At 36.0% G+C, this 14,404-nt stretch overlaps 3 protein-coding genes across 12 annotated transcripts in view; 2 read left to right on the top strand and 1 right to left on the bottom strand.

Annotated features, from left to right (window-relative positions):
• Nucleotides 1–124: 124 nt before the first annotated feature.
• LOC135793800 (uncharacterized) lies at nt 125–1,982 on the bottom strand. Its single transcript, XM_065304901.1, has 2 exons — nt 1,692–1,982; nt 125–1,629 (listed from the first exon to the last, which is right to left on the bottom strand). Exon 2 carries the CDS (start codon nt 1,626–1,628, stop codon nt 591–593), a length of 1,038 nt encoding a protein of 345 aa, XP_065160973.1. The 5' UTR covers nt 1,629; nt 1,692–1,982; the 3' UTR covers nt 125–590.
• Nucleotides 1,983–2,070: 88 nt separating this feature from the next.
• Nucleotides 2,071–4,072, top strand: mh (maternal haploid). Of its 2 annotated transcripts, XM_065304900.1 has the most exons (2): nt 2,294–2,476; nt 2,595–4,072. In XM_065304900.1, the coding sequence occupies exons 1-2, from the start codon at nt 2,442–2,444 to the stop codon at nt 3,979–3,981; spliced, it is 1,422 nt and encodes a 473-aa protein (XP_065160972.1). In that variant the 5' UTR covers nt 2,294–2,441; the 3' UTR covers nt 3,982–4,072. The 2 variants fall into 2 exon arrangements, with proteins under 2 accessions (XP_065160971.1, XP_065160972.1); XM_065304899.1 differs by having other exon boundaries at nt 2,071–4,072.
• A 1,390-nt stretch (nt 4,073–5,462) lies between these two features.
• Nucleotides 5,463–14,404, top strand: part of LOC135793795 (ankyrin-3-like) — a 79,000-nt gene continuing 70,058 nt past the window's right edge. For 4 of the 9 annotated variants that reach the window (XM_065304888.1, XM_065304887.1, XM_065304885.1 and 1 more), the window contains exon 1: nt 5,527–6,520. In XM_065304888.1, coding sequence (XP_065160960.1) covers nt 5,990–6,520 — 531 coding nt within the window. In that variant the 5' untranslated portion in view covers nt 5,527–5,989. Of the gene's footprint in view, nt 6,521–11,832; nt 12,098–14,404 lie in introns of those variants that run through there. The other 5 variants (XM_065304883.1, XM_065304882.1, XM_065304886.1 and 2 more) reach the window with 4 other exon arrangements.

Here is a 14,404-nt window from a genome sequence, read left to right as displayed (position 1 = left end):
GTTTGTTTTCATAGAAAACCTATAAAATGTTGTCTTAATTATGCGTGCAACATCTTCAATTTCGACAAATTGTCCTTAAGTTCCTACTTCTGCACTCGTCCTACTAAAAATATTCAAAGACACATTCATAAAGCAATAAATATAATTAAAATCCACACATAAATGGTCGTATATAAAACTATAAAATCCTAGTAAAAAGTTTTACTTTCCTGCTACTTTTTAAAAACAAAACCAATATTTAAAATCTGTAAAATTCCTTAATTAATTGATTTACATCAAATTGTTTCTTAAAATGTAAAAGCTTGATTGATTAACCTGATTGTTACTTAAAGCCACATAAAGCAAATTGTTTTAAAAGATATCGAAACGATAATATAAAATATTGTGACCATTGCTTACAGATAAACTTTGAAAAGATACATAAATAAATAAATCGTTAGAATTTGCAAACATGTCTCGAACACTATCAAATATAGCACGTTTTTTGTAATAATATTCCATTTCCATTAAATTATCTGTCATTCGCTGCATAATAATCTATGCAGAACATATAGTTGAACTAAGTGGACGGAAACTGTCGCTACAATATTTTAATTATTTGTCTCACTTTTAGATACACCAAGCAGGTGTTTGTTATCTGTATCAACAGTTTCTGATTTACTTAGATTACCCTCTGTAGATTCAACTACTTTAGCAGCTTCTTGCTTTGTGTTTTCTTCTTTTTCTTCTTTGTTAACTTTTTCTACCATGGGTTTGTTATCACTTTGTGATTTAGTACTGGATTGTGTCTCCTGGGGCTTAGTAACTTCTGTGGTTTGATTTTCTTTAGTTTCTTCTTTTGAAACCTCCCTGACTATCTCTTTTCGTAATTCTTTTGATTCTCCACTTTGTATTATTGTAGTTTCAATTGGTTTGTCATCATGTCCACCTTCATAATCCCCATCAGCATACTCATCCTCATGATACTCCTCAGAATTGCACTCATCATCATAAACTTCTTCCTCTTTCTGTTCTCCACTACCTTCTGATCCTTCAGTCCTTTCAGTACCATCTTGCTCAGTCACCTCTGATGAATTTGATGCTGAATCTCCATTATTGCCTCTTCCTCTGCCTCTACCCCTTCTTCCATCACCTCTTCCTCTAAAAACTCCACGTCCTCTTCCCCTTGAGTATCCTCTACCTCTAGGAGCACCTCTATATCTTCCTCTACCCCTTGTTTTCATCCCTGGGTCAAATTCATTTTTAATGATTGAGCTGCCACCACAAAGGGGACCTTGTTGGCAACCTTCAGGTGTAGGCACCTTTATCACTTCTTCTTTATCCATCTGGTACATCCTCTCACCACCTTCTGAGACTTGAATTTTGATGTTGACAACCTTTCCTTGTTCCCATTCAGTTTGACCCACAGACCTGTTACCTTGTGCTGATGATGCTCTCTTCTCATTTGGATATCCTGCATGCTTTTGATGCTTAGGTAAATTGTATATGTAGGAGTCTTCTGGTGGTGGTATCCCAGCAGCTTCATCACTTTCTCTCTGATCCCTCATTCTATTGAGGCGGGCTCTTAAATCCTCCACTGGGGGTTGTGGAGGATGATGGTGTCTGTGTTGAGTTAGTCTGGGATGCATTCTGCAACAATATTTCTTATTAACTTAGTATACTAACTAGTAACATATTAGATTATGACATACTTGTACTAGTATCAACAATTGTGGGGCTAATTACTGTGAATGAGTCATGGATTTACAGTTATTCAATTTTTTGTATCAATTTTTACACTTCACTGATTGACACGTCGTAGAATTACTACTGTACGTACTGAACTGAGACTGCTTTTACGAAAACGACAAATGCAAATATTTATAACGTAAGCAATCATGAATTATCTATGTACAATTCTATATAATCTACACCCAACTTTGGAGGGTATTCACAGTTTTACGTATACAATTCTGACAGAATTGTTTAGTTTGGTTTTCATCACAAGTTTTCACTGTCAATGTGAAGAGGTTATTGAAATGTCAAAAGTTAGATATCGCGTAAATTTTCAAATCTAATAAGAGGTTATCCAAACTGCAATACTCAAAGTGATTAAAACCCTCTTGATAAGATATGGAAGACTATCGATTGAAGCAATTAATAGAAGAGCAATTAAAGTATGATAAGGCGAAATTTCGAAGAGCAGACTCCCAAGATGATCACGAGATTGCTAAAGAATTGCAAAGACAATTTAACCAAGAAGTTGCTGTTGAAAACCCATCAAATTTAGTTTATGAAACTAAGAAAAAGAATATTGATAACACCAAATCGTTGGTCGATCCTTCATGGGAATTGATTGATCCAACACCAAATATTCACAATCTCTTCATAGCATTTAATCAGCAATATTTTTGGAACAAACTTCTCTCAGTGTGTGTTTCTTGGAGTAAAAGAATGACTACATGTGCTGGCATATGTTCATATCAGCCAAGGGGTGGTATGTGTAGTATAACATTAAGTGAACCTTTATTAAAACTGAGGCCTAGAAAAGATTTAGTTGAAACCTTATTGCATGAAATGATACATGCTTTTTTATTTGTTACACATAATAACAGGGATCGAGATGGTCATGGTCCTGAGTTTCACAAACACATGTACAGGATAAATGGTGAAGCAGGGACAAATATTACAGTTTATCACACTTTTCATGATGAAGTGAGATTATACAAGCAGCACTGGTGGAAATGTAATGGTCCATGTCAACATAACAGACCTTTCTTTGGTATGGTCAGGAGAGCAACAAATAGAGCACCTGGACCAAATGATAGATGGTGGGCAGAACATTCTAGAAATTGTGGAGGTACTTTCATCAAAGTGAAGGAACCGGAGAAAAGCACCAAGAAAAAAGAAGGAAAAGAAAATACTAAACCTAAAACAACTCCTAGGGTTAATAACAGCACAAAAGGCAGCAAAATCAAGTCTCCACCTCCCAAACATAAAGATATTAGGAATTTCTTTCCTGTCACGGATACTAGTCCCAATAGAAATAATCCTATAAGTTCAAATCAAAGAAAAATGCATGATAATACAAAAATACAGAATATCAATGGATTTCAACCTGGACAAAATGGATCTCTTGAACTTAGAAATCAAGAAATTGCCACTCCTAAACAAAGTATAGTTCTATTTAATGGTTCTGGTCATGTACTCGCTACTTCCAAGAAAACTCTTTCAAGCAAAGATGATTATTCCGCAGTGCGCAACCGCTGGCTTGATAAGTTTGATAACGATCATAAAAATAGTACACCGTTCAAAGTCCCCGCGGCAAAACGCCAAAAATTAGATTTAGTGCCCTGTCCAGTATGTAACGAACAACTTGCAAAAGGCGAACTCAATCAGCATTTGGACATATGCCTTAATAAACCATCTACTTCAAACTCGGCTACTACTGCTGTTGGTTCTGAGAATCTTATTGAATGTGATATTTGTGATGAATGGATTGATTCGCATGAGCTTGACGCTCACAAGCAAATGTGTATACAAAATGTAAGCACACAATTAGATTCTACTGCATCCAGGGAGTGCCCGATCTGCAAGGAACTACTTTGTGGGAGTATTTACGATGCACATGTGGCTGCCTGCGTAATGAAGGGTGTAGATGATGCAATTAGTAAAGCAAATGAAGCTGAAGAAACTGTCAAATGTTTAGTATGCAAGAAAACCGTGCTAAAAAGTCTTCTTAATCAACATTTGGATGACTGCATGTCAGATGAGATTTTTATGAACGATGACGAGAAGGAACAGTTTTTTGATGATGAGTTTGAGAATAGTTTTGATAACAGCAAAGCACATCATGAGAATATTGATACAATTGAACTTGATGATAGTTTAGATGACGGAAATGAAGGTAAAGTTAATGATAGTACAGTTACTTGCCCTGTTTGTCAGAAAAAAGTTGAAGGAAAGTTGATAAATACTCATTTGGATAGTTGTTTAGGTTGATAATGTGATCTCTTTTTCCAATCTCTTAGTAATTATGTTTTAAATAAGCGATTTTGTAAAAACTAACTTATAATATATATTTTTTGGCAAATTAGTAGTTAAGATCTGTAATTAGTTATAATCTTAAAATATTGAGCTTTTTAAAAGCTCCATCTGAAGGTATTTTCACTTCCTTTTTGGTCAGCTAAAAAACCAACCACAACAACTAATATCACAATAATAGTCGCCAGAACGCCTACGGCAGCGCATAATTTTCGTTCCCTAGGCGTAAATCTGCAATTCGGGCTACAGCAGTATTGCTCTTTGTATGTTCTACAACAAACAAACATTTTTTACAATGATATTTTTTGATTTTCCTGGTTTTGGTACTTACGACAAGCTCTGACTACTGGAATAACGACTCTGATTCGACAATGCGTCTCCATCCGAATTGGATCCGGCAAATCCTCGATTCACGCTGCCGCCATTACTTCGACTACTTTTATTACTCCGGCCGCTTTCACGCACGTTGCCTTTGTCGGTAATCCCACTCGCTGTGCTTATCTTGCGCGGTAAATTTTGCACATTTAGCGTTTGCAAACCCTCGCTTCGATGTTCCTCATCACTGGTTTCAATTATCGTCGGTATCGAAGGAGGTCGTCTTTGAGAACTGTGACTTTGTGTGAGTCTAAGGATTGGTTTTATTTGTCCATTTGTTTGGTCTTCACTGGATCTTCTTTCTTTGGATTTTTTCGTTTTTTCGTTGCTCACGCTTACTTCTGTTAGTTCAACGTCACCCTTTTTAACCATTTTAAAGAAGTTACTGTAATGCTAGTTCATTGTTTCTAAATAATATGGTGCTTTAGTAGAACAGCCACATTCTACTATCTAACGCAACTTAATAATATTACTGTGGATTAATCAGTTTTATCATTGATAAACTGAGTATGACTCGCATGAACATTAACAGCTGCGTAATTTATCAGAGCGTTTGAAAAGTTACTAAAAACCACGTGAATTATATTTGTTATCTCTGATAAGATAACAAAAAAATGTTCAGTATATCATTTACACTTTTGTTTGCATACCGGTGTGAAGATCTTTAAAGCATTATGATATTTATATAAAAGATTAATTTTGGAATTATTTTACTGTAAGGAGCCACCATTTTCATTCTTTCATTAAGCTAAAATGAATTTCTAGGTATTCTATAAACAGAATATGGCTAACAATACAAAAATGAATAATTTTTCTTCCCAGAATCATTTTAACATATTTTTTTGAAATATGCGTACCAATTCTAAATATAAAGTGACATTCTATTGTATTCTAGAATGGGGTTTAAATATAGTACGCATTTGTTTTGTTGTCCTCTCCGTACTCGCCGGAGTGGCGGCAGCAACGTGCTCCCGCGCAATGGGTGGCGAGTCCTGCATGCAGTGAAAAGTAGGTGTGTGCCGTGGCCGCTGTGTTTTGAAATATCCACATTGGCTGGATGTGTGGGGAGTACGCATGCGAAATCCCCAGATATCGTCCTCCCACAGAACGAAAGTTTTGTGCAATCCTTCGGCCCGGGAAAGCCGAAGGATCTGTTGCGTGCCGACTCCAAACTAACTTCTTCAACTTTCGTCCATTTCGCGCGCTCCTATCGATTCGCGTGCGCAGCAGCACTGTGTGTGTAAAAGGGGTGCACATCCCAAGACTATTCCCTCGCTGTTCAACTCCTGTTTCGGCACCAAAACACAGCGCCCGGCGCACATTCAATCGTCGATAACTTTACGCAACAGAATGTTCTTCGCCATTCCACGCAAATAAACACCTTCGAACGGTTGCATCACGCAGTCTTCCCGTGCAATAACTCACGCAATAACTAGTTTAATTCAACAAATCGCGATCTTTGTTTACCTTTCGATGTTTGACCCTTGCTGCCTCAGCCATGTAACGGATAAAAACAATAAGTTGATGTGTGCGTTAAATCGGTGCGTGTCGCGTGTCAGAGTGCGCGTGTGAAAGAAAACACCGGTAGAAAATGGCACAATTCGTCACTCACATCCAGCCGACGTTGGTGGAGGCGTCCCATCATCACACGCCCGGTCATAGTCACGGCCACCACAAGGAATTGCACCATCCGCCAAAGGAACACCACAGCAAAGGCGACAAGGATCACAGGGATCATGGCGATGGGCATCATCACGGGGGCGGTGGGCATGGTCGAGACTTTCCCGTTTTGCCGTCGCATCACTCCTTACATTTTACAGAACATCACGACGCTGGAAAACACGACAGCCAACATGCCCACAATGGGCACGGTACGCATTCCGGGGGGTCCCATTCGACCCACAAGCGACACAGTCAGGACAAGGGACGAGGACACTACCTAGACTCACATGGGATTTCGCATGAGTATCAAATGCATTTTATCGATGCACAAGGAATTCACCGAGATCAACATGGGCATGGTATAATCGAACCCAGCTTCGAGGAGACAATTCCCTCAAAATCTAAACCTCAGCCTCCAAAATACATTGACATTCAACCAGTTTACACGGAAAATAAACATGTACGTATTTACTGTTTCCTTTTCTTATAATAATAAATAATACAATGCGTACTTTGCTTTGCAAAAACTCATGCAATTGAAGCCGTATATTATCATATCTTACAGTTACGTTTTTGTTGTTTATTTTTGGTGCATGAAATTGTGTTTTATTTTATTCGCCAAACCGGCAAAGAACTGATGTCGTAAGACTGGGAGTTTTACTGCTGCTTCCCAATAAACTTGAGTCGTAAATGGGACATGCCACAATGTGTATTCCAACCCGGAAAATCGAACGGACGACTGGTCTCGACTGGGAGGCTCCGCAAAATTCTCCGGAGCCCGACAGTCTGTCGCCCCGCGCCGCGAACCAGGATCATTATACAAGTGTACGTGTGCCAGGACTACATTAAAATCTACTTTGGCAGACAGGCGCTACACTCACATAAACACACGCAAAGCATCCTGTCGAGATGTTTCTGTACTTTCGTACGATTCTGCGAGTTTTTTTTATGACGATCGTGATAAGCACTTAATTTCCAGGCAGTCGCAAATTGGTGAATTAATGTGGCCAACTTGAAGCGAAAAACACGAAAAGCTCATTTAATAAAAGTTCAGCGAAATACGAAAATGCGAACATGGCATACAAAATTACCTGTTAAAGTTGAACTTTGGTATTTATCAGTGTTTTATTACACTCGAGCGAAATGGTAAATATAGATGATATCCAAAGGGCGTTATCATTTCTGTTCACGCGAACAATCGATTTTTAAGGGTTTTCTGTACGGAATTAATTAAGTGGGTGGATTGTTAGGCAAGTCAATGAATGGGTTGTAAAACTAACAGTGCGCTGTATTTTTGTTTCAAATTAACACGCCAAGAGCAATTAGTGTTAAGTGACATTACATTTACAAAAGCATTAAATCGTATTTTGAATTCAATTTACATAAATTATACTATGAAGCATTTAAATTAAATAATCAAGTATGAAGTATAAACGCAAGTTTAATCTTTTCACTTTAGCATATTTTATGCGAGAGTAAATTTTTATTTGCATAATTAAGTGTGGCAATCGATACTGAATTGTTCAACCCGTTTAGTTTCCAGCAGGGTTTAAACTTTACGCTGCTTAATTCTCTGCATTTTACACTATCCTTTGAAACTTTCTTTATTAGCCAGCTATGCATGTGATCCACTTTTAGCTCATTGCGTTTTTATATTGTGCGATAAAGTAGAACAAAAAAGGAATAATTGATTATTCTTATTCGCATAATTTTATACAAAGTGAAGCTTTTAAACTATATTTTCTCTTAAAAATATTGCACATTGACAATATCTCATTTTGTTTTCTTTTTCACAGAGTGAGCAATAATTGATTGAAGAATTTTTGGAGATATGAGATTCTTGCAAAATACTTCAAATTAACGAATATAATCAAAGAAATACTTCAGCTGTTAGAAAAATAAATATATCTTAATAATATCTTATAATATCTTAGTAATATCGCGCGATGATATACTATCAGTACATGCAAAATTTAAAAGGCAATTGCGCTTCTCGTATTTCTTGATTTAACAGTGCCTTGGTTTGTCAAGAGAAACAAATGGCTTTTTAATAACCCTGTAATTATGTGATATTAGTTATACAAACAAAAAACAAACAAAAAAAATTCGTTTAAATGTTTATTCTTTGGTATTTTTTGGAATTTATGTCTGAAATCAACAAAATTATTAAGTATGGTCTCTTTTAATTAATTTTTCGTGTTAATTTGCAGACGTTAGAAGCGTTTCTACGTGATTTTACATTAATGCAACAATAGTTTTATTTTGTGACGATAGATGGATATATGAGTATCACTTTGAGCCGTAAAATATAGAAACATTGTTATTCGACGTTCTAAGATTGGATCGATCCAAAAAAACATAAACAACATTTTTTTGCTCCAGTTAACCGTCGAGCAATGGACTGTTGTGTGTTTTGTACAGTTTCAAAGAGACTTAAAAACAACTGACTACAAATAAATGTACAAATTTATTGAATAATTTGATATTCTGCATTGTGCGATAAAGGAATAATAAATTATTCTTATTCGCATAATTTTATACAAAATAAAGCTGTTAAACTACATTTTTTCTTAAAAATAATGCAGATTGGCAATATTTCATTTTGTTTTCTTTTTCACAGAATGAGCAATAATTGATTGAAGAATTTTTGGAGATATGAAATTCTTGCTAAATACTTCAAATTAACGAATATAATCAAAGAAATACTTCAGCTTTTAGAAAAATAAAAATATCTTAGGAAAAGTTTAACTGCTATTTGATATTTTAACAAAAATTCTTGTTAAAACATAATTAAGAAGTCGTTTGAAAAGGTATTAAATTAAATATGTAAAACGAGACTTGTAGAGTCATGAAGTGAAATTATATGCACGGCGTTTAGGTAATACGACACCATGAGTATATAAAAGTATATTTTCCTAGTAATATGCTCCACTTTTTAATAAAATATTCAATGCATAGTGATATAATAGTCTAATTATCTTTATCTACAAAAATTTGACGCCTCAAGTCACGCAAATACTTATTATCTACTGTAAAGGTGATTATTACAACAAATTGTTAATATCTAAAATGAAATGCACACTAATATTGTTGTATATCCTGTTATATTTCAACTGAAATAAAATATTCTCTAACAATGCTTAATTAGAGTTCCGGGCAAAATAATTTTATGTTTGCAATCTGCAAGATCGCTCCAACTGGACAACCCCACACCCCCAACACTAACATATCGCTCTTTATAAACTTCATGTACTTGTTATTTTTTCCATCAATATTTTAGTATCTTGAAGAGTTTTGTGTTTGCAATAGAATAGAAAACTTCGTTTAGATCTAACCATTGTTTAATGGAGTTGAAGGATATAACACAATTTTTACTCCAATTACCTCGAGAAGTTTGCGAACGCTAAACTTAGATTGACTTTTTGTGTCCCTAATCGAAACTTTTCAACTACAAAACAAAACCGCTTCAAGTATATTACGTCTGCAGCAGGTACCGTAGTCAGCAGGAAATCGGGTTAGTTGATCAACTGCCATACAGATGTCACTGCATGTCTGTTCTCCAAATAAAATCCTGCATTCAGCTACATTGATTAAATCAACCACACAACAAACCCGGATTATCGATCACAATAAAATCAGAAAACACTGCGCTGTAATGTGATACAACTCTAAATATTTATATTTCAACATTTCAACCAGTTTTAACTCAAATGAATAATAAAAAAAGCGTTTGATCAACGCATTAGGATATTAGAACATTAATTTTTGATTTGTTGAAGAGTGATGAAAACGCAAACGCAAGCCTACTGCCCAATGTTCGCGTAAAAATAGCAATGAGACGCATTAAGATTTATTTTTAAATCTCACTTTCGCAATTAATCCAGCTGGAATATGAAATGAATTTATTAGCAAACCGTTGCTAATAGTAGGAATTCCATTAACGCAGCGGTACAATTGAGAGCATTAAACGAAAATAATAGTTTAATGTGTAATTCTTGTTCGTTGTTTCAGTAATTGCGTAAAAATTTTAGGTTAATTGCCAGCCGCATCTGCATATCAATTAACACTGAATACCATAGCGAAAGGTCGTAGGTTACACATTAACGCCTCTACGTAATATTCCTACTGCTCCTGCAGCCGGCATGCTCTAATAATGGTCAAACAAGCGTTAATACTATTCACAACTCACCGACCAACTCAAACAAGCATCCAATGTAAACACGCTCGTATGAGCATACAAACGTTCGCATTGTTAGCGGCGGTTTTTATCATGCGCATCAAACAAGCGGATGGATAAGCGCGAATTCTCTTGTTTTGACTCACGGACTACAACGGCATGCTATGTGCCTGCCTCGTATTACATCATCGTTGAGTTACGTAATTCGAAGTGAATCGTGTGTACGAGCCCCAAGCTGCTGAGTAGAATTCGAGCGCATGCACAAAAAATGAATTCCTTGCCGTTGTCGTCGTCGCTAACGACCTTCTTTATTATGCAAACAGAAACACGAATGTCATAATTGACTCCTAATATACTCGCGGGTCGAGAGTGCGCGCATTCTCGCCTGCACATTTCCTTATTATTATTGGATATTTGCGAGTTGTGATGTGAGTAGGCTTAAGTTAAGTTTGTTGACTGAAGCGTGTACCGAACTGGTGCAAAGTAATATCGCGCGAAAATACGCTATCAGTACATGCAAAATTTAAAAGGCAATTGCGCTTCTCGTATTTCTTGATTTAACAGTGCCTTGGTTTGTCAAGGGAAACAAATGGCTTTTTAATAACCCGGTAATTATGTGAAATTTGTTATACAAACAAAAAACAAACAAAAGATTTTCGTTTGGCGCATTTAATTTTTTATTCTTGGAATTTTTGTGTTTTAATATTGAAATCAACAAAATGACTGAGTATGGTATATTTTAATTAATTTTCCGTGTTAATTTGCGGGTGTTAGAAGCGTTTCTACGTGATTTTACATTAATGCAACAATAGTTTTATTTTGTGGTGATAGATGGATCTACGTGTATCGTTTTGAGCCGTGAAATATCAAAACATTGTTATTCGAAGTTGCAACATTCGATCGACCCGAAAAAAACATAAACAACTATTTTTTGCTCCAGGTAAATGTCGAGCAATGGATGTTTGTGTGTTTTGTACAGTTTCAACTACTTAAAATCAACTAACTACGAATTAATATTCATATTTATTGAATACTCTATATTTTAACAAATTTCAACAATGAAAATTCTGAAAATGATAGCTGAAGCCCACGGTGATATGAAATCGTAAATATTTTCTTTTGCTGGACATTTCCCCATATATTTCTTTAGCGCCAGAGCTGAAAAATTGAATTTATCTGTGAAAATATTGGCAACATTATCGGCTTTGCCCCGCAGCACTTTTCCTGATAGAAAACCGCACGTGCAAATAAAACCGCAATTTAACGCATCACAGCAAATCGCACCGAAATGCTCGAATGCTTTTCTGGTGCGAAAATTTACAACTTTATTTCGTAAATATTCCGGCAACGTTTATTGGCCTCTTGGAGAACGATTAATGTTCCTCCAGCTCCACACACAGTAACAGTAGCACATATCGGGTGCGCACGCGGTGGCGCGCGCCAGCCGAGCAAAGGAGGCGGCAATAAAACTTGGCTGCAATGCGGCCAATCTAAGCAGCGCGCTGGAAGGTTTTTCGGAAGGTTCGAGGTTACGCGCCGGCACCGCGCGACCCGTCAAGTTAAGGAGTCGAAACCTGGTGGAGCGCGTGTGTTCGTGTCCGTAACGATCAGAATGCCCGGAATTCAGTCCTGCTTCGGGCGTTCTGCCATACGCCTCTAGAGCGGAAAGAGCGGACAAGTGGTACGCAATCGACACACCGCAGTCGGGGATTCGGAAGAGAACTTCTCGCGTTTCCGGAATTTGTTCACACGCGGTTGCTAATCATGCGATTACTAATTAAGCTCAATTCAGATATGAATTATCCTCCGATCAACGTTTAAATTAATACAATGAATAACTTCGCGATCAGTCCGAACGAGGTAAGCGCTAATCAGTTTAGATGTACGCTTGCTTGTATGCTATTATTGTTTGATTTTTTTCTATTACTTCACGTTGAATACGCTATGGAAACACGCACTAAATTTGCATTCGCCACGCTGGAAAACTCTTCGTCCTTGGCCCCAATTCCGTTTTCTCTTTAAATATGTTCTAATAAAACATTCGCGTCATCGATACGCCCAGACGTTTCGTTATATTATAATGAAAAGTCAAAGGCAACGCTATAAAAGTCCATGCCCTAATGCTGCATTCAGATTTGGCTGAATCGATTTTGTTGCTAGCTGTGACTTGTGACCTCGCTGAATTCAATGATTATTTTTACTTTATTACAATACCGCAGTGTGCTCAAAAACAAAAAAATACAATTAATCCATAAAGTAACAAAAGTTTTACTCATTCGGAATAGTAGTTCATGCTTTCATGACTTGATGATGTCAGTTTATTTAATTACTTCAGTTTTACGACCAGTGAGCAAGAATCTATAAAACGTGGACAGTCCGGAAGTTGTACTACAAAACGTGTTTTATATTACAAAATGGTGAATAGTGGGTTGCAAATTATATTTAATCATTAATTTATGTGTAGGTGGGGCATTTTAACAATTTTCGCGAATATAATATACATTAGTATATTAAAACAAAAGAAAATTTATTATTTGCTTTGAAAAGAAGAGGTACAAATACCGCGGTCAGAGAATGTCACCTTGAATCGTGATAAGTTGACCTGGCAGATACCCCACTAACTCTTAAACTATCCCTGAAGCTCAGGATGTCGGAAATTGTAAGCTATAGCACTATCTTGCACAAACTGGACATTTAAAAAGGAAATATAAAACTTTTTATTGATGTTATGAAGTCTCCAGGGGTGTTATTCAGAAAAAATACCAATTCCCATGTTGGAATGCGTTGAGATAAATTTAAGTAGCTTCACCAGCAAATAAAAATGATAAATGTTTGCGATATACACTCATTTAAGGATGAAATTTATTCATGTCATGTATTCCTAACGAAACGCGTATAATTTGAATATCAATGGTACTTAATTTTATACTAACTAGGTGTTAAACATTCTGTAGAATTTTATGCTATAGTAAAATAATTTAAAGAATGCTTTATGACTTCTCTGATTACACAATTCACATAACCACTTAAGAGTAGTACTTACAACTGACAATAAAATTTAAGTAAGAATATGTAGATGTATAAAACTCATAAAAGTTTTACTTATATTAATTTCTACACTTACCATTTCACGAAGCAATTTGATACCTACCTTTCGATAATCGTGTACAACAAAAACTACAAAATTAGCGATATGAAATGGAATACTATTTAGCACAGATCGGTGTGGCCATTGCGCATTCGGTTGTAACGTAAACATTTTTCGGAACGTAAGTTTACAACTCATTACGCTCCAGCGTGTGTGAGATGGTGAGAAACGTGCAGCGATCCAACCTTGAAGCGTCTACTGAAATAACATATCTCTGCTTATAAATATATGACACAATAATAAATAAATTTATCAAATATTTTGCGTTTGATGAGATCAATACGCAACGTTGACGGGCCTACGTACGTAAAGTTTTAATTAGAGGCACAAGATTATTTTCAAAGCAATATAAGTGTAGACATAAAAAAGTTTTTATTTAAATTTAGTCGTGTTTTAGCCAAAAAAAGTTTTGGTAGATGCTTAAAGCTGGGAAATGATTTATGGCCAGATTAGAAACAAAAAAGTTAACCCGAAAGTTATATAGAATTTTTACTAAGTTGTAAAGAGTTGTCTTGAAGTTGAGGGGTAAATCACGGTCAGTGGATAAATATAAACCAGGCGGAAAATTGTTTTTTTGTTTGAGTTTTCGGTGGAATTTATTGATTTTTATGTTTTATTAGTCAATAAATAGGACGAATATTTTATTAGATTTAATTTATTTCTAGATAATCAATGTGCAGGGCAAAAAATTAATTGAAACTAAAGAATTAAACATTTTCCAATTGAAATGTAGGTACCATTCGAATAAGTCGTGTAAGTCTATAATTTAATTACTAAATTAGAGTTTCGGTTGTGATGAACAAGCAGAAAAGCGTTGGAGGAAAATATGATTAATTGTCGAGGTCTAGAGTCCCCAGCGCAGAGTTCTCGCCCCATATAATACTGGAACCCTACATGAACAGTTTTGCTGGCAATGTTAGCGCATTAGGTCGTCGGAATATTTTAATTAAATTACGCTCGCCATGCGAAACCGTTGTATGCGAGAAGTTAGAGCAATGCGCAACAATCCTCACATCTCC

The sequence above is a fragment of the Atheta coriaria genome, unplaced genomic scaffold, assembly GCF_025399875.1.
Source record: "Atheta coriaria isolate IRGN ID8LTWV9N9 unplaced genomic scaffold, Caltech_Dcor_3.1 hic_scaffold_6_pilon, whole genome shotgun sequence".
Classification (NCBI taxonomy): domain Eukaryota; kingdom Metazoa; phylum Arthropoda; class Insecta; order Coleoptera; family Staphylinidae; genus Dalotia; species Dalotia coriaria.
Note: the sequence above shows the minus strand (reverse complement) of the source record. Positions and strands in the feature narration are given on the sequence as shown.